A 20089-nucleotide genomic window follows, 5' to 3' on the forward strand; every position below is an offset into this window, starting at 1 on the left:
GGGGTCGCTCGCAAGAAGCGGGAGCGGCGGAGGGAGGGGACGCCCGCCTCCTCGGGCTCGTCAGCGGCGCTCCGCCCCTCCCGCCGGCCCCGCCGCCCGGGGCCCGGCTGGGCTCGGGGCGGGAAAGGCCCGTGAGGCTGGAGCGGCTGCAGCTACGCGGGGCCTTTCCGGCCAAACGTGCTCGGGAACAGGGCTGGTCGTCCCCGCCGGCGCCTCAGCGAGAAGCCCGGGAAATGGCCAAGGGTTGGTAAATGAAGCGCCCGGCACGGCGCTGAAGCGCTCAGGGTTCCTCCAGCAGTGCACCTCGCTAGGGATTGTTAAGAATTAAAATAGGTATTTAGGCCAACTGTGGGGGAAAAAAAGTTACTGATAATCTTACCCCATATGTCTGTATTGCCGTTCAAAGTTAATAGCTCTTAAAATAGGGACATGAAAGTTTACAACAATGCATAAAGTTGCAAGCACCTTCAAGATTAACTAAGACTTGTGTGGAAGTATGTACATCCTTTGCTAGGTTTTAATGCAAACCAGTGAGGAATTGGGTCAATAATCATAGATTATTGAAGTTATTGGAAGTTACTTGACTGGCTGATGAGAAAATTCTTGAAACTGGAAAAACTAATGTTCCCTTTATGGACATCTGAAAAAAAAAAAAAAGAAATTGACCCTTGAGAGTTCTGAAGTCCTGAAGAAGCTGGTGAGTGAACTAGCCTTTTGTATTTTGTTTAGACATTGTTTTATTTTATCCACATGTACTTGACAAGTCAAGAGTTCGGCATCTTGTAAATGAAAAATCCGTATGATTTGCAGAAGTTGCTTTCATATGAATGTGGAATTGTTTTCTTATGCAGCTGAGGGGTCAGATGCCTTGGAATTCTTATATGAGTTTGCAGAAGGCCTGAGTTTCTTGAAAGAGATAAATGCCACCCTTTGATATCACCTGACAGGGTTTGGGTCTGCAGACTGTAACTGAGATGATCTGGACATGTTAGCAGGATACAGGAGCTGTTCCAGTTACAAATTCTGGTTACAAATCCAGTTAAAAAATGAACATGCTGTTTTTCTAAAACACTACAGACCTTGTAATTAATAAAATAGGGGCTATCTTGTTAGTTTGAGTGAGTTCCATATTCATAAGCATCAAATATATTAGGAGGTATATATACAGTCAGCAGCAGACAAAAAGTAGAACCCCCAAACCCTTAATACAGACAGCTGCAAAACAGCTGGTCAGAATTGGTCATGGTAACATTCCTGGTTATTATGATTTTAGATAAAATTTTAGAGCAATCTGAGATTGTTATCATTCGTTCTAAATGTCTCTGTTATTATCAATAGCAGTGAGAAAAGGTCCAGAAAGATGACCTGGAGCTATGTGTATACAACATAAGCAACCTACTTGTTGCAACATATTTGTGTTCTAGAACTCATACATTTTAAATTAATCTTTGTTGGAAAGCATAAAAAATTATATTGTAAAATAAAGTAACATTAATTCCAGTACAACAAAGCCAAACTCTTCAACTTGACCCTTCCCAAACTTCAGTCCCTTTGCGCTTTTTCTAGGGGGGAAGACTTTTTTTTTCCCACTCAGAACGTGTTATAAAACCATTGTAACGCTGGTTTTATAAATATGACCTCAATAAGCAATACGACCTTGGAACTTTTTAACTATTATTTTTATTTCCTCTGAGAAGTCTAACTGGCTGGACTTTCCCCTTTCTCCCTACGCTTCCCGGCAGGAGCTCCCGGGAAACGGCGTGTCCTGGGGCATGCGCACGCTGGGTGACAGTGCAGAGGCACGTGGAGCGCTGCGGCGCGTTCGGGGTGAGCGGCGTTCGCCAGCGGCTCCAATGCAGGAAGGTCCTGGGGAAGGGTAAGCTGAGAGCTCCTCGGATTGTGTTCTCCGGGGGCGGGGACGTCTCAAAAGTTGCGCCGGTGACCCTGACTCCTTTGCTTTTTTGTTTAACCACGGACCTTGTCGTGTCCGCAGCCCTCGCTGGAGCCGGCGCTGGCAGCCGCTGCCGCCCCGTGCCCGCCCGCCCGCCCAGTGCCGCCCGGTGCCGCCCGGTGCCGCCCGGTGCCGCAGGCGCGCAGGGGTTGGCGGGCCGGCCCTCAGCGGCCGCCGCCGGCGGTACCCGCGGCCTACCGGAGGCTGGCGCCGTGAGAGCGGTGTCAGAGGCGGGACACGAGTCCAACGCCGCGGGTCGCGCCCCGCCTGCGGGGAGGCAGTGGGACCCTGGCCGCCCTCGCCCCGGCCATCGCCGGCCTGAGGCCTGCGCGGCGTCTTAGCCCTTTACCACGCTCTTCCTAAAGGCTTTTGGGTCAGAATTCCCGCGGGAAGGAAGAAGGCTGCGCGCAGGTGGCAGCGGGCGGTGCGCGGCCCAGGACGGGAGGGGCCGGCGCTGGTCCCCGGGGCCTGCGGGCTGAGCTGCCCGCGGCAGCGCTCACACGGCTGAGGGGAGTCGGGCAGGCGGGGGAAAAACACCCTGTGCTGCACGAGCACCTGTCTTACGGCCTAGTTACTTAAATCTCTAATAGTTCTTATGCCTGGGGAGTGGCGGGTGTCCACATTTTCCCCTTTGTGGAAGATTTCCTGGCTCACTGTATTTTGTAATACGGCCTTGAAAGTGCTTATTGTGTTTCAACTGTTAGAAAATTATTTTAGAGACTTTCTTGCCCTTCAAATGTATTACACCGTGTGGGAAGTGGAACACCTTAGAAATAGTTCTTTAAATATATCCAAATTTCCCGGGTTTAGTCTATGTATTTGTAAGTTTGAAAACATCCAATGTTTTCTACTGATGTACTTTTAAAAGGATATTAGAATTAACTACAATTTAAAATTGTGTACAAGTTTGTGGTAAATCACTTGCATCAGCTCAATCACTTCCAGAAAGAGAAAGATTTGGAAACTTCCTGTGGAGTGTTTTAGATAGAGATCCTGGTTGCCCATCAATAGGATAGAGGATGTAAGTTCCATTGCAGCTTGAGAACGGGAAAGGACGACTTACCTGGGGGCTTACTTCATCCTGACTTCTTGCAGTTTAGCTTGCCAGCACTGTGGGAACTAAATTATTTGTAAAGGCAACTACAATATGGAACAAATAGAAGCAATAAAAGCAATATCTGAAAAGGAACTATAAAGCAAATCATTATTATAAAAGGTAGTTAATACGTAATATCTGGAAAATTTGTACCTTTATTTTTGTGTGCTTTCATTTTGCATAGGGAAGAAAACATTTCATATTATGACAGATCATAAATTAAAATTACTTCATTTTAGCTTTCCTTGTATCTGCCCCAGTGCCAGCAACAGCAATGTAGTACAATACGCTAGATGATATTTATGCTCTGAAGTGGATTGTACAGACATCAAAAGAAATCCACCTATATCCAACTTTCTAGAATGATTTCAGTACCTTACATAGACTGCTCAAATAAGGTTTTTTCTTCCTCAGTGTGTGCTGCTGCCACCACCTTGATAACATTACACTGATGGAATCATGTGAACAGTTGAAGAACATTCAAGTTTGCCAAAGGTATTGATAATTTTTGTTGTTAATGATTATATCTCCTAAAACAAGACTTCAAGACTTTACCATACTCTCCGAGTTGAGGGAATTTGATGGGTCTTTTTTAGTGTACCACGACATTTATCACCAGTGGTTTGTGTTCCCCATCTTGGAACCACTTTTGTAGGTTGTAGAGTATGTAGTTGTTAGCCCTTTGTACAAACTGGCGTGTACTCTAAGGAAACAAATTAATACCAAATTTCGATGGATAAGGCTGTAGCTTCCACTATAATTTGGGGAATTAGGTTGCTTTACTTTTGCACAATGGGTGATGTCAGCTGACGTGTGACTGTTCAATAATCTGTATAACAAAGGTGGTCAACCTTCCTGACTAAAAGCCATCTTACTTCCTTTTACCACCAATAGTTGTATTTTCTGGCAGTTCTTGGACCCCAGTTTGGCATTATGGAGTGGCTTAGTGAGAACAAGCCTCAGTCATGCAGTGCTGGCGTGTTAAAAAGTTCAGCTTTGCCTTCTCAGTAGTAGCATGATAGCACATGTGGCTTTTAAAGGCAGGTTTCTAAATTTGAAAGCTTACCAAGTGGACTACTTCATAGCACTTGTGAGCATGTCAGTGTTCATTGTTAGGAGTTTTCTATGAGAAGATACCAGGCTGTAGGTTCTTCTCAAGCTTACCTCACTCAGAACATTATAACGTAGTGACATTGATTTTTACCTGGTTGTTGTGACTGTACTTAACTGCTTTAATATGCTCTCGTTACAGGTACCTCAGAATTGAATTCTTCTTGATACAGTGACCATATGGGATCAAAGAAAAAGTGGTCTTCTGTTTTTCAAACACTTGAATTTGTTGTTTGTAACAACATGATTTACTGTGAAAACTGGAAGAAGAATCTTTCTGGACACTTTAAAGATAGCTGGTAGGCATAGCAAAATGCTTTGTTTGAGGCGGGTTTGCTTGCTTACGCCGAGACGTTGCCAAGCTCGGACTCTGTGTAGTGATCTGCTTTTGAGCCAGATAAATAGCTGCACCCATGAAGATGAAGTGTTTAGCCTTGTTGGAAGGAACAAGGCCAGACTTTCTGAAAAGCATGTGGGAATTGCATTCAACATGCTGTGGCAATTGCAAAAGAAGAGGCCGTTTCTCTTAAGGACTACTGACTATGTAAAAAATCACTCCCAGTTTCTTACCCTTTGCGTTTTGGCAGAAAACAAGGTGAAAGACATGGAAGATGAGGCCATAGTGGACACCTTATATAGTATTCTGAGGTAAAGAGCATTAAATTGACTTCCATGTATATATATTTTGTATTTGGTAATAAAAAGAGAAGGAATTTTGACTATAGAGCCATACTATAAGGAGATTGGGAGACTGCCCTGCCACAGTTTCCATAATCCGTGTGACACAGATGGCGTAATGTCCTGTGCTTCAGTTTTTGAGATGCAGCTAGAACAGATCTGTTTTGCACTCCCAGTAAATATGTTTTATGATTGTTATGAGTTATTAATGCACAAATGTTTATAACCTGTTTGAATGGAGGGAGGGATGGAAAAGTAAAACATGATAAATAATGAAAGGACGTATGTCTTATTTCTTTGTAACTATGGGAGCAAGCTTCAAACTATTATGTCTTTCTTTTGAAGGCTCAATGTTGAAGAGCATGATTCTCTAGCAGAAGCACTTGTTACAGAAGCATGGAAAAGATTAGAAAGGCAAGTACTGTATTGCTGTGCTTTGTGAAAGGTGTACGTTGCAAACGTGATTTGCTTCATGTGAGGTTACACAAGAGTTCTCAAAGAGTATGTATGTTTAAAACATAATATGAGTATTTTTGAAGGTTTTGGAAATTATACATACAGACTTTGGTACACAAATGCATGAGAGATTCAGATGCTGCAACAGCAGGGACCAACATTTAAAGTTTTGAAATATAATGTCTGTGGAGATTTATGTGTTAGAAGGAAATTGCAGGTTTTAATATTTACAATTTTATCTCAGTGCTTGCTGTCCAGCTCCTAAATGATTTTTAGAAGCCTGCTCATCTCAATTTAGTAAAAACATTTTGTATTAAAACAGAAACATTTTCCCTTTGTGCATTTTGTTGTTGGTTTCGTTGGCTTGGTTTGATTTCTTTTTTTTTTTGGATATTATAATTTTCATTCTGTAATCTCAGAAGCTAGTGTCAGCCTTGGCACCAGCACCACAGAATTGCCTCTTTCATCTTAACATGTGGGGTTTCTTGACAGGTAAATTAATACAGTGTAGCTTGAACACAAAGTGATATTCAGATAATAAATTGCTCACATTCATTTTATTTCACATTTATGTATTTCACATCATTGCTTGAGAACATAATCTTTATTAGGCTGGTCTGGCTAAGTGAAGAACAACTGATTTTTGTAGAGTTCCATATGCACAACATGCTTTAATATTAAACATCTAGGTATTTTGTTTCCTTATTTTGTAATTTGAGTATACCCTTGCTTTTTGTATGACTGTTGAAGTAGATTTTTGTCTTTAGTTATTCCCTAGAAATAAAAAGTAAATATTCTTTCTGTCTGTCTTTAATGTCTTGACAGGCTTAGTTTGCCAGCTCTGTCTAAATTTACACTGTGCTTATACAAGCAACACAGGCATTTCAATCCCATAATTGGCCAAGTAGCTCATATTGTGGACATGAAGCTGGATTCTATACAGGATGTAAGGTAAGTGTCAGAATGAAGCTAAGGAGAAGCAATATGTCACAATTACCGTGCTGCCTTTCCTGGACCCTTTCCTTTTTTCCTCAACTGGAGGTTGCTTTTCTTCAGTTTGGAGTTTGCGGGAAAGGAAGTGTTTTGTGTTCATGCATTGTTTGACAGGTGAATGCATTTTCCCAATGATTTTACGAAGGATTTCTTTATAACCAATCTAAACAACTAAAACTACCGTTTGATTGTTTAGATAGGTTCTAAAGATTTAATTAATTTCCACTGTTCTACTTACAGTAGAATAATATAGCAGACATTTAGAATCAGCTTTATCCTGATTCTAAATTTAACATGGACTTTTTGATAATTTAGAGGCTATTGACTCACCAGAAGATGTTTTTCTTCCCTAACATTGATAGCTTCTCTACTATGACATGGATTTAGTTAGCTATTGTGAATAGCAATAAGAAGTTTAAAAGCAATGCTGTGTTTATTTATCTGCGGAGTATTTTTTTTTTTCTAGTCAAGCTGAATTAATGAATTCTCTTGCTAGCATGTCCAGCACATTACCCTAATATTAAAACTACTTAAAACACAGCGCTAGTCAAAGAAGTCCAAGCTTCTTTTATCTTGCCTCTGTTCCCTCTGGGCCATTATAGTGAAAGCTTCTCTTTCTTTTTTTCTGTTTTTTACAGCATTAGCAGTGCCAACACTTACTTTTGCAGATGTGAGGATCCTGCCTATGAAACTCATTGAATGGGACTCCATTTCTTTACAGAAGTGACTCTCTCTGTGGTCATAAGTTTTATTCCCTTAGGAAGGGATTCTTTCTTTAGGAGTGACAATGACTCTTCTCCCCATTCTGACACTTGAGAATTGTTTGAGTTTCTTTGGTGTCTATTGAGCATTAAAGATCTTTTTGCAAATTTGAATCAGGCAAATCAGACTCCTGCCTTAGGCAAATGCTTCTATCGCATGCAGCTTTGTTAGGGATGGCTGAAAAATCCCAATTGTTTCAGAAGTTCACTGAAAGCAGAATTTTTACTGTAGAAGGATAAATGGTTTTTGCTCATCTGTTTTTTCTGCATTAGATCTAAAATTCCTTTTTGTGCAGAAGCCAGCAGCACCTTGACTACCATTCCTTTCTTTGTGTAGTTTATTTAGGAAATCTAAAATTTATTGCTTATTATGTTCAATGTGTAAGTGTAAAATCTTTTGAATTTTTTAGGATCCTGTCAGTTTTGATGGTCGGCATATCTGATGTTATCTCACAGAGTTTTCGAGATCGATTACTACACAAGGCTGAACAGCTGTTGGAAGAAGAAAATGAAGGCCACTTCAACTATGCCAAAAGAATGCTACAGTTTCTTCACAATGTTAAACTGAAATATCATCCATTGCTAGAAAAATGCAACAGGATTTTCCTTAAAAGTGCCTCCCGTCTTGATATCCACAGTATTAGTAATATTTTTGGACTGTACGAGCAGCTGGGTTTTGACAATGCTGAATTCCGCTTGCTTGCTAATCAGCTACTGTCTGAAACTATAGATGATTATTACCATCCTGAAATCTTTGCAAAATTATTTTTTGCTCTTGGGCCTATGGCAGGATCCAGGGTAAGAGAAAGGTAAGTTTATTAATGATTTTTTCTTATTTATGATATAAATTTTCTTGCACAGAGATTAAAAATGTGTTAATGTTTGGAGGAACTTCTGAGCCATCTGTGAGCTGAGCCTTAGGTTTCCTGGTTGTAACTTTGTAGCAATGGATGATTTAACTATGGAAACATTGTCAAAGCAGTTTGTTTTGAGACAGTTGCATAGAAAGCTAGATCCAGCAATCAAGTGATATGCAAATGCTGTTATGCAAGACCATCTTGTAGCTGTCTTAGACTACAGCCTTCCATTCACAGGGGATGGTAGTAAAAAGCTTTCTGTCTTTTCCCTGAGGCATATGTGCAGTGGTATGTGTTGCTTTTTCCTTTTTAAGACTGGCAGTAGCTGAAACAGCCTGAGTCTTGTCCTATACCAGATTGCTGACATCCTGTTCTTCATGAAAGGTCGTCAGCAGGGAACACTTTGACGTTTATTTAGCAGTTAGAGTATTATGTTACAGACTTTTTTTTCTTGTGCCACAAAATCCTACTTGGGGTGGTGTTACACATGGGTCTCTCAAAGTCTGTAGTTTTAGGCAGAATTTGCTTTATTTATTACAATGAGTTGTATTTTCATACTTTCCTTCATGAACATCTGCCTCTATTCAGAGATTTGGATATACTGCAAGCCTATGTTGGTTTTTGCCATAGCTGACTTAGTTCCAAAAGCTTTTCCTAGATTATTTATTTATTTAATTTGTGGTAAACACTGGCTTTTTAACTGCCCCAGCACCACTTCAGTTCATGTTTGATTCTGTTATCTGTAGCTTCCTGATTGATCATGAATTGTTTAATGTCTTAAAGTATCTTCCCTACTTCTTGTCTACTTTTAGAATTGTTGGACTCACTGGTTTCTAGCATCAGAACAACATGCACTGATCCAACACACTCACACCCCTTTATCTGTGCTATACAGATTAGCTGTTTAGAAGAAAAGTCCAGAGAACAAAAGTCTCCAGTTTGACGGAATTTGTTTTCCTGTATTTCCTGAAGCACTCTTTTGGTTCTTTCCCTCATAGACAAAGAAAATTGCTGCAGTCTTTGCTGGAGATTTTCATCTGTTTTTCATTGGAAAATATGTCTTTTCCTCTTTAGGTTGCTAGTAACTGCAGCACACATGGCAGAAGAATTTAGCAGTCACCAGGTATTGGTGATACTGAAGGCAATGAAGAAAATGAAATGCAGAAATTCTCATCTACTTGAAAAGTAATTTTTTTGATACTACTAAGAAGGTGTATTCTCTAGGTAAACTACTTCCATTTAGTGTGGAAAACTGCGTAATACCCAGTAAGTGAGGAGTGGAGGGTGCGTCACTTGCACACAAATGCATCTGCACTATAAATAATGAGGTAATACAGATTTTAGAATACTGCAGCTTGACCCAGAAGTAATTGAGGAAATTTAGGAATTTCATAGAAAAGCATTTCAACCCTACCAAGTTAATGTCATATTATATCTGGCTTATTTGCAAATATGTGATCCCATTTCAGTAAACTTAGCCCCTAACAGTTACTGTAAACTCAGGAGAAAAAAGAGAATGTGTCCACGTTTTCTACAGTTGTAAACTGAACATTGTTTATAAGGAGAGGTAATATCTATCATACAATGAAGGGGAAAAACAGCTGATGTTTTGGGCACAGAAGATGTAGCATTAGATACATCAGAGATGCAGCAGAGTTAAGTACAGGTCCTGAGCAATAACTGGATTGAAGGTAGTTGTATGAACCAAAGAGATCCTTGGAAGAAAAAGGACATACTTGTGTACCATGGATCAAAGGAATACTAAGGGTGAATTCATGCCTTTTCTGCTTGAATCTCACTGTCTGAAGAAGGTCTTAAGGTATTATCTTTTCCTACAAGTCTATCCCCCTCTTTGCAGCCTTAGACCAACAGTGAGTGCAGTGGTGCTGAAGCTGGTGTTGCTGTTCTAGTTTATTCCATTCTTGGTCCACTTTAACTGATTGTGAAATCTGAAACAGAACTTATTAGTGTGAAGTAGCTGACTTGCTGCAATGAGGGTTTTAATTTTGCAGTTCACTAAATGGAGAGAGGCTGCTGTGTCTTTGGGGACCAGTGTCAAAACTGGTGTGGAGAGGAGTGCAGGTGTGTGAAACCCTCCATATATATGTACTGTGCATCAGAGGACACCCTTTCTTCAATGTGGGATGTTGGAGTTTGCAGTATCTTTTGTATTAGCTTAACACCATGTAATCTTTTTCTCTTTGTATTCAGAATGGCTTCTGTTCTGCACAAACACTTGGATAGTTATCATGTATTACAGCTGGTGAAGTTAACACAGTACCTGACGGGGTTGCAGTGCCGCAATCTGGAGCTGTTTGCCAAACTGAAAATGTTACTATTAGGGTAAGTGTGTATTCTTGGAAATGTAGCTATTTAAGTATTAAACAGTTCTCTACCTAAGATTTCAAATTACAAGCTAAGATGTTAAAGTGTTTTGTTTCCATAAAATATGAAGAAGTAACAAACTGTTACAATATTTGATTCTTTTAAATGCCTAAATCAGAGGATAGGAAGTGATTGTTGTCTTGTTTATAGACCCAACGGTATCTGCTAATAGATATGATACCTTTCAAAAATATTTTTTCCCCCTTATTCCTTTGGTCACTGCAATATTGAAATGACAGGAAATTTTGATTGGTTTTTTATTGGAAGGGCAGGTATTAATGTCGTCTTTGATGTTTGATGGAAGAAGTAATGAAAAATAGGCAGTAAGGATGCCTTGGTTGGGACAAGTGAAAGTGTGAAGCAGAAGTACTTTTCTTTTGATTGAAGAACTGTCCAGTTAATTCTTAGGCTTGTAGAGTTGCAGCAGAAAGGGAAACAGTTTCTGGAATTGCTGGAGAGGAGATCTTCCTTCCATTGCTCAGCCTCTATAGGAATGTAGTGCCTTGCTGATAATTCCTTCATGTTCCTCAGGCACCTCAGAACCTGGTGCTCCCTAAGACAGAAATCAGAGAAATGACCCAGGCCCAGAAACCCACAGACACCCTTAACAAATATGGACCTTCTGGCCTTAATAAGGACTTCTGTGTTTATCAGTAACATTTAAAGCCTCTCCAGCTGACTGAGCTGCTCCCTGTCTTCTTCCCTTTTTTTCAGTTTTGAATAAATTAGAAGTTAATTAAAAAAACATGGTAGTCCCTAACAGTGTGAATTTCTACCACGTCATTAATATTCTACTTATTTTATATTTGATATGCAGCTTTTGACTTCTAAATTAGGATTTTCATGCATGTAGTTTATTTGGGTTTTTGAACACTTACACTTTGTCATTACCGATGGACTATTTTTATTTCCACCTTTCTTCCAGTTATTTAAAATCTAGTGTGATACCTGCTGATACTGCAGCCATAATTCGTGTTCTGGCCATGCTACCTTCTTTTCAAGTGGAGGAGATGATTACAAACAAAGCAGCAGCAGTTCTGCCTCAATGCAGTCTCCATCATTTGAATTACATTGCTACAGCTCTTGTCAAATGGAATCATCATGACCAGTTGCACTGGCAAAACAGTTCTGAGCTATGTGCAAAGCTTCTGCAAAAACTAAATGACTGTGGATTTGAGAGGCTTCAGAAAACCAACAGCTTAAATCTTCTGTTGGAAGAACTTACACATGTGAATGGAGAGTGGTTTGAAGAAGTCCTGAATGAGGAAACTGTGGCCATGTGTCAACGCTTGATAGACCAAATAACATGGACAAATGTATCACCGCTGTCTTTTTTTCTCAGAAAAACAAACCACCATTGTCCTGCCTTATTTGACAGAATAGCTTCTGTGACTGTTGAAAATACAGACAAGGTATTAGAGCTTTTCTTTCTATCTGCTATGTGAGTTATTCAGTAGAAAAGGAGAGGTTCATGTGTTGATGTGTTTCAGAGCACAGTCCACAGTGTTTCTAAGTTTTCCTCAGTGTACCTGATTTGGAGCTCATCTTTTTTTGTGTTCACTCAAAGCTATTTTGCTTCTATTTATATAAATTTGCACTTCTCATTAGTTTTCATTTCTTACTGTTCAGTCAGTGTTAGGTCAGCCATAATCCTGTGCATTCAACTTTACATTTGACCATCTTAAATTTTTTTTTTAAACTTCTTTATAAATAGCCACATCAGCTGGTGTGTATTTTAACATTACTCATTGTTGTGGGGGTTTCCCCAGTAGCTTGTCTTTTTGGCCAAAATTACTCTTTTTTCTTACTATCTTTTTTTCCTCCTTGTTCTCAGTCTGGTGTTCATATAAATCTTTGATTTTATTCTATTGCAGTTTAGTTTCTTTAAAAGCATTTAATGCAAAATCTTTTTCAAAGGTTCTTTAAGTATATAGAAACACTTGGATCATCTATGTGAAATACATCTTAAGTTTAGCTGTTGCTGCAGATTCAATTATTTCTGCATTTTATTTTTCAATTGTTTCCTTCTGGAATAGTTGACAAAAAAATTAGAAAATAGCTCATCTAGTCTTAAATTTCCCAATTCTGAATGAAGTATAAAACTCTTCTTTATTGTAAAGCAATAGTATTATATATTGCAGTGACTTGATTTTGGATGTCTTTTTTTCCAGATCCACCCCTCTGAAATCTATTTTATTCTCTTCCTTTTCTCTGCTTTGAATTATGACAATGAAGAGTTCTTTAGGAGTTGTATCCAACATCTTACTTCTAACTTGAGTAAGTGCATTAGAAAAAGATATTCTGACACCAAATAAATGTCACTGAAAGTTATTATTTTTATCGAATGAAAATAGGAATAGAATGGCACTTTTGTTAAGCAAAGAAAAAGTGTGTATGTTACTACTAATACTCTGCCTCCTGGGGTTAAACCATTACAAAGATTCAATAGAGGGTTTCATTTCACCCTTTAAAAATTACTGTTAACAAGGGACTAGCAAAACAATTTTAGTGTAGTAAAAAGCAAGTGATAATTCTGGTTAATTCACTGTGCTGCTATTGGATAGAATTGTTGCGGTGTTCCCCAAGGAATCGTCATTTGTGAACAGGATACATTTTGTGATCCATCACAAATGAATGGTTAAAGTTGTAGAGGAAGTGTGTGGAAACTTGTATAGTACGTTAAGGGAGAAAATTAGACAATTTGGGAGGCCAGGAGAAGGGCACTGCAAATCCTTTCAACTTTATGTCATGTGTTAATATGTATTTCTGTCTGTTTTTTAAAGGTTATTTTGAAATTTATCAGTTGGTGCTGCTTGGTCACGTTTTGGCAGTGGCTGGGTATTTTCCTCCAATTCTGATAACAACGATATTTAATGTTTCTTTCCTAAGCAAACTGGATGCTCAACTTAAAGGTAGATATCTAGCTCTCTGATGAATTTGATTGTGTAGCATTTGGCATAAAATGCAATTATGGACTACCTATGACTTGAGAAGTAGAATTACTCTTCAAATTATTCCATTTTCTAGAAAGACTCCCTCTGTATAATCTAGTCATGATTTGAGTACTAAAAGGAAAGGAATGAACAAAAATCTGTGCTTTGTTTTAAAAGTACAGACTTGTATTGCAGATGAGAAAAGGTCATCTAAGGCAAATTTTATAGTCAACTTATTGTACTCAGTATATAATAATTCTTCAATTTTGTTGGAAATAAAATTACCTGACTCTCATGTTTATTACTAGAAAGAGTCACAAAGCTCAAGAAATATAGTGGGATTCTTGCCTGCAAGAAATGTGTCCTACCAATCTCTTCTCTCTAAATAAGAGACAGTTTATTTCATCCCTCTCTACCTGTACATTGTTCGCTATCAACGTATTGTTGCCATTTTGCCTTCAAGTACTTAATTAAAAGTTAAATGATAAAAGCAATTTTATATCTTCTGTCTTGCTGTTGTTCTTAACATTGAGCAGAACTGTTACTTTTCATTTTTTCCTCAGGGATTTTGAGCACCTTTCTAAAATTCTGCAACATGAATTTTATAAATGCCATAGTGTACACACTTGCATTTCTAGTAAAGAATTCAGAGGCAGCCATTTAGGTCCATACATTGGATTTTTCACATTGCAGTTTACACCTTTGTATGTTTGTTTGTGTTTTTTCAATCAGTCCTGCCTGATACCCTAAAGCAGAGGGTCTGCTCTCGCCTCATGAAATTGAACAGAGCAGTCTGTCTGGAATGCCCAGAGCTTCACATCCCTTGGTTTCATGAGCAGTACTGTCAACGTGTCTTTCATAACAGTAAGTAACTTAAGAGAGGAAAACCTGCCCTTGTTTCTAATAATAGTCTATTTTCAATAATCTACTAGATGTTTCTTCTAAAACTGTCAGGTTGACACTACCACACCATAGAAGATCAGGAAGGTGCAACCCACTCTCTGCTGAGCATGTCTTGGAAAGTGCAATCGCTCAGTAGTGTAACAGAGAGCAAAGCAGTTTTCCTTGTGATAATTAATGTAATAGAGATGGGATTTTTCCTTCTAAGAAATAAAATTTAAATAAACAGAAACAATGTATATGGCATGAAGGATGGAAAGACAGGAGGAGGATCATTAGGGTTGTCTCCTGGAGGATATGGGTCACTTTGCTCCCTACTTCACTTACAAGACTGAACGCTTGACTTAAATTTTTCAATAGGAACATTTTTGCTGCTTGTTTTTGAACTTGCTCCTGCCTTCTTCCTCAGAAGAATCAAGATCCATCAGGAATGAGAGATAAAGAAGTAGGCTAGTGATCAATGCAGCAGCTGAGATCTTTCAGAATAGTGATGAATTCAGAAAATCCAGCTAATGCATGGAGTATCTATCCTCCACTAATTCACATGGAGAAATCTGCTTTGCTATGCAGAGAACTCAGCTACTTTGTCTCTCAGAGACTGAAGATGTTTTGGAGCAAGGTGTTAATCTGCAACAGACAGAAGTGACAGATAGTGTGGTGTGCCTGTAATAAAGGCAAGATGAGTAAATCTTAAGTGTCTAAACACGATTAAAAGCAAACAAAATCCAACAGGTAGAACTCCAACTAAAGTTTTTGTAGCATGTGAATCAGCAATATCCTCGGATGGAAAGTCTGGATTTGAAATTTATACTCAGTAGCACTTACTTGCTGCCTTCCACCTAAAATATGATCACTTGGTCTCCGAATTATGATGGAATAGCCCAGGGATCTGTGGAAAAGATTTAATTCAATAGCCTGGCTGTCAAAAATGCAATGTCTCAAAGTGCTCTTTTCAGAATTTTGGCTGTGGAAGTTTTGATGTATGAATTCTTTATTTTGTCTTTGTAGGCATGAGCCGAATAAATCCACTGCGACAGCACGTTCACAGAATGCTGACAGAGATCTTAGGAGGGAGCCAGTACTCCAGAGTATCTGTTCTCACACCATACTACTATGAAATAGGTGAGAAGTTAATACTCTAAGGATTGTTATTATTGTTATTATTATTATTGTTATTATTACCAAGATTAGAAGCCTGTGGTCATCATTGCCACAAGATGTTGCAAAGAAGAAACTGTTGTGTAAAATACAGTTTCTAAAAAGTTCTGCATAATATAAATAATGTTGGATATCTGTAATTTTGGCTATCACTTAGTTCTTCTAGAAGTAAACACTGTACAGATCAAATTCTTTCACTTTTGTCAGTAAACAGGTTTGCTGTGTTTTCTGACAGATTTTGAGTGTGTCCTGGATGAAAATAAAAAGCCTCTTTCCTACATGGCTCAGAATATACCTTTGGATGATGTGGGGGGAATACACTTGAGACATGACATCAAAGGTGAAGGGGGAAAGGCTCTGCCACCAGGAGCTCAGAGGTTAGTGCATTGAATTCTTGCACGTTAGCTCTCCCAAGCTTTCAAGTTAACATCCAGTTTAGGCCAGGTTTTTGATGCTTATGTCCTAAATATTTGTTGCAACCCTTATGCTATTTATTTTTCAGTTCCTTTTTCCTAAGTCTAATGAGGTTTAGCCTTCCAGGGTGTGGCGGATCGGCCGCAGCTGCTCCCACACAGTTGCACACTCGTTCCCTTGCAGTGCGATGGGGGACAGAATCTTGAGGGTAAAAGCAAAGAAGAAAACTCCTGGGTTGCAATTAAAACAGTTTAATAAGTGAAGAGAAGAAAGGAAAAATATAAAAGGGGAAAACAATTGATGCACATGCAGTCATTCACCACCAGCAGCCCAGTGGCAGAGCAGTGGCTACTTGGGAAAAACTCCCTCTGTTTTATTGCTGAGCATGATGTTGTATGGTGTGGAATATCGCCTTAACCAGTTGAGGTTCCCTCCCATGGAAGGTGTCCCTTCCAGACCTCTTGTCTGTGCAGCCTATATGCACTGTGGGTGCAGAGTGAGAAAGTCTTGATGCTGTGCAAGCAATAGCTCTTCAGCAATAGCCAGAATATTGGTGTGTTATTAACACTGTTTTGGTCACAAGTTCAAAACACAGCACCAGATGAACTGCCATGAAGAAAAGTACCTCCATCCCAGCCAGATCCAGTATACATTCTTGAAATGTGTTTCATGAGATTGGAATACTCTTTCCCTCCCACCTCTTCAAATGTAAGCTTTGAAAATGCTAGTTAACTGTTTTTACCGTTTGAGCAAAAACAGGTGTCAGGAAAAAAATGCTTTTTCTAAATCATGTAAAATTCAAATATCTCTAGATAAATAAGAGGAAAATGTTTTGTCTGGTTTCTGGGAGTTGTTTAATTTTCTTTTTCTGTGAATTGTCAGGTTTATCTTGTCTTGCTGCAGCTATCAGTACTGAACTAGAAATATCACTACTTGCTATTCAGGTAGGACCTGAAAGTAAATGCACATCTTTGCTGTTTGCAGAATTGCTTTGGAATTTCTTGATTCAAGAGCTTTTAGCAAAGATTATTCACGTCATCTGAAAGGAGAACCTGCAGTGAAAAAACGACACCTGGAAATGCTGGGATACCGAGTAGTTCAGGTGAGCATCCAGCAATACTTTGTCCTTTCAGAGTTGTATCCATAGTGCAAAACGATCCATTTTCCATGCAACAGGTTTAGAGACAGTTTTTATAGTTAAAAGCATCTACTGGGTGAGAACAATTTTTGCATTTAGGGAGGAAATTCCAAGCTGTTCTCAAAATGATTTATGGACTTCATAGAACTTGCAAGGAGGCTGAAGCAAAACTGAAGTCAGAAGGTCTCAGTCTTACGTTACTGCAGGCAAACTAGCTATGTCAATGTAGCCTGAGTAAAGGAGAACAAGTGAAATGAGAGTTTCAGTTCAATTCACTCAAGATTTCTACAGTAGAAGATGATTGAACATACCCTCGAGTGGTTTTGAGTGCCAGTTTTGGCAGCTGCCAGATGGGATAGGGATGCTGTTTGTCTGCTGCAGTGATGGCGCTGCGACAGGGAACGCCAGTGGCCAGTGATAATTCACAATCGTCAGCAATGAAATATTTTGGTAATGGAGGCTCATGAATTTGGAGGCTCCTGTATATTTAATTACTCACCTACCCTAATTTTAGCTAGACTCCTTCTTTTAGCTTAAATTTGGTTGGTTTTCTTGTTTCTTTGAAACAGAATAATCATCTTTTCTCATGTTATACTACTGCTAGACTATTCCAGTCTAATAGATTAACATTAAAAACTACAGTGACCTGGGATTTTTCTCTCAATTTGGATTTTAAAAGTGGGAGATGGTGTAATGGAGTTATCACAGCCTATACTGTGTGGGCATCTGTTTTACATTTCTGCAACTATGCTGCTTTTTGGCAACAAACTGACTGTACTTACATAAAGAAGAATCTTACACTGGGAAATGGATCTTGTCAGTATTAGAGTGCGGCCAATGGATTCAAGTGGAGACAGACTTTTCCCAGGCAGAACTAACTCCGTTGCCCTCGTTGGGTTGTGGTCATTGAAAACTCCCGTGACACACATCACATCGGGGTCACCAAATAGAGACAATGAAGAAATGAGGCTGCACACACACCACGATTCGGTTTTCAGGATTCTCCCCAGAGCTCTCTCTGCGTTTCCCCTTTATTAGGGTTCTTTGGTAAACAGTACCTGCTGTTGTTATTCAGGTAACCAGAATTCCCAGGGCTTTTCGCAAACTCAGTGTTTTGATTCACACATTCCTTCTCAGCTCCAAGGCTGAAACACTCGCTTTTGATTCTAATTAACTGAATGCAGGTGCTGCTGGCTTAACTCGTTCCCACATTAGAGCAAGCCTAGCTTTTGGAGGGACACAGGTCGTCAAATATCTTCAAGTGGAGAACAAGAGATATCAGAGAGCCTTTGCTGTGAATGGTATGTGTCTTACACCAGTGTTAACACTCAGTTTGTATGATTCTATTCTACAGATTCCTCACTTTGAATGGAATTCTATGGTTCTGTCAACAAAAGGTGAACAGCTAGAATACCTGAGACAGCAGCTGTATGGAATACAGTGATGTCAGACATGCAGTCTAAAGTACTTCTATAAAAACATTTTATGTACCACCAAACGTTTTGTAATCCTGGAATACATAGTTTCAAAAATCTCTTTATCTGTGAGTTAGCTGGACCAAGGCTTGCCACAGGCATCAAGTGTAAAGGGATTGCAAAAGGCAGGTCATAGTGGGCCATGAAGATCCAATAAGGATGCTTAAAATTTCTTATTATCTGGAAGCTATTGTTTAATCACATGAAGCTCTGGCAGTTTTGCTGTAAAATTACATTATCATCTCCTAAATAAATAGTACAGAAGCTTAGCCAGACATAAAACTCTCCAAAGAAAAAGGTGGAAATACTCTTGACTGTGAGAGAAGCGTCAGCAATCTATTGGAAACTACATCTGTCCTCCAGCATGAGACAGAATGAGCAGCTGGGACTCAAACAGTATCTGTACTCTGAAACCAAGAAACTGAAATGCAGATTGACTGAGCATAGGGCTGCTTTTGGAGCCATTCAGTTTCTGTCTCCCAGAACAGAGGCACTGTGCGGGACTGTGCTGGGGGAGGGTGTTGCATGGCGAGGAACCTCCAGCTGCTTCTCCTACCCTGTGATGTGGCACATAAAAAAGTAGAGCTGAGCCTTCTGAAACACCCCCATATACCTAAAAACCCTGCCAGGGTTTGTGCAGGAGGCACAAGACACTGAGATGTAGAAGGAAAAAACGGAATAGGCAGCAGAATGTTCATTGTAGAGCAAACTGTAGAGTGGTCATACTTGACAGATCAGCCTGTTTTCAGAGGCAGCCACGTTGTGCCCATGCTGCCATCATCTCATGACTGCTTGCTCTGCCTGTCCTTCACATACACAATGTGGCTGTGTTTTCTTCCTCATTTAGTAGAAGCAGCAGACATTCTTTTACCACTTCCTTTGAAACCTGGCAGAGGTAAGCAGCTGCATTTCTGAATTGGCCATTATGCATCTGCTGTCACTTTTTTTGGTTTTACTATTCAGTAGCAGAGGAAAATATTTTTATTTACTGAATACAAATCAGGGCAGGAATGGAAATTCAGGAAAAAACAACAGAACTGATCTAGGCTGCAAGATGTAGAGGAAGAGGGCTTTGAGGAAGTATAATTGAAGGGACAGCCATAGAAAGACTCTATGCACATTCTGTTTTGTATAAAATGGAGAAAACAATCATAAATATAGGTTAGTATCTCAGAAGGTGGGCTACATGTCAAAGGGCTGTTGCATGACCCTGTTTCTGTACAGATGGCCTTCACGAAGCAACCTTGGAGTCTAAGAAAGGTGGCAGTGGCTTAAATGTTCAGTCATGGGTGGTCATGTGTTTGAGCTGAACCCTGCTTTTCAGAGTTCTAGCAGTCACTGTGCCAAGCCAGCTATCTTCAGATTATGTATGGATAAAGTTATGAGTATGCACAATGGGAAGAGGATTAAAACTCGCTATGAGTGGATTCAGAAAGGGCATCGAAGAAAAGCAAACTATAAGAGTATTTCAATAAAATGTGTTGTCTTTGATCCTTTGCAGTCATTGTTTCTAAATTAAATCAGCAAGTGTTAGAGGAGTGATCTAACTGGAGCCAATGAAAAGGTGCTAAGAACAGCAGAAGATTTGGGTGCTAAAGGGGTAAACAGAAAAGATTTTCCACAGATTAAGTACTGGCAGACAGTACCATACTGAAATGAGCTATGATGGCTGTGCCTTTGCCATATATTTACTTCTGTCTCCTAGGAAGGCAATGCTAGGGATCATTTGATAATTGGAATTGCCATTCAGTCAAGTATGGTGGGCTTCTTTTCCAGTTTTCCTG

At 39.5% G+C, this 20089-nt stretch overlaps 1 protein-coding gene across 5 annotated transcripts; it reads left to right on the forward strand.

Moving 5' to 3' along the window:
* Nucleotides 1-140: 140 nt before the first annotated feature.
* FASTKD1 (FAST kinase domains 1) lies at nucleotides 141-19796 on the forward strand. Of its 5 annotated transcripts, XM_064660930.1 has the most exons (18): nucleotides 141-697; nucleotides 1743-1876; nucleotides 3462-3542; nucleotides 4300-4456; nucleotides 4745-4805; nucleotides 5181-5249; nucleotides 6117-6242; nucleotides 7456-7854; nucleotides 8977-9087; nucleotides 10114-10245; nucleotides 11213-11699; nucleotides 12459-12564; nucleotides 13071-13199; nucleotides 13953-14084; nucleotides 15129-15242; nucleotides 15514-15655; nucleotides 16677-16794; nucleotides 18185-19796. In XM_064660930.1, exons 5-18 carry the CDS (start codon nucleotides 4762-4764, stop codon nucleotides 18272-18274), a joined length of 2199 nt encoding a protein of 732 aa, XP_064517000.1. In that variant the 5' UTR covers nucleotides 141-697; nucleotides 1743-1876; nucleotides 3462-3542; nucleotides 4300-4456; nucleotides 4745-4761; the 3' UTR covers nucleotides 18275-19796. The 5 variants fall into 5 exon arrangements, with proteins under 5 accessions (XP_064517000.1, XP_064516996.1, XP_064516999.1 ...); XM_064660926.1 differs by having other exon boundaries at nucleotides 4300-4805; XM_064660929.1 differs by lacking the exon at nucleotides 4745-4805.
* Nucleotides 19797-20089: the final 293 nt, after the last annotated feature.

This window comes from Pseudopipra pipra, chromosome 7 (assembly GCF_036250125.1).
Source record: "Pseudopipra pipra isolate bDixPip1 chromosome 7, bDixPip1.hap1, whole genome shotgun sequence".
In the NCBI taxonomy this organism is placed as follows: domain Eukaryota; kingdom Metazoa; phylum Chordata; class Aves; order Passeriformes; family Pipridae; genus Pseudopipra; species Pseudopipra pipra.

Bases quoted from the DNA above. Each gene is read 5' to 3' on its own strand.
- FASTKD1 (XM_064660926.1), top strand. From the start codon at position 4,471: ATGCTTTGTTTGAGGCGGGTTTGCTTGCTTACGCCGAGACGTTGCCAA. The intron at 14,085-15,128 runs GTAAGTAACTTA...TTGTCTTTGTAG, and splicing joins TCAACGTGTCTTTCATAACA to GCATGAGCCGAATAAATCCA. The intron at 16,795-18,184 runs GTGAGCATCCAG...TCTATTCTACAG, and splicing joins TGGGATACCGAGTAGTTCAG to ATTCCTCACTTTGAATGGAA.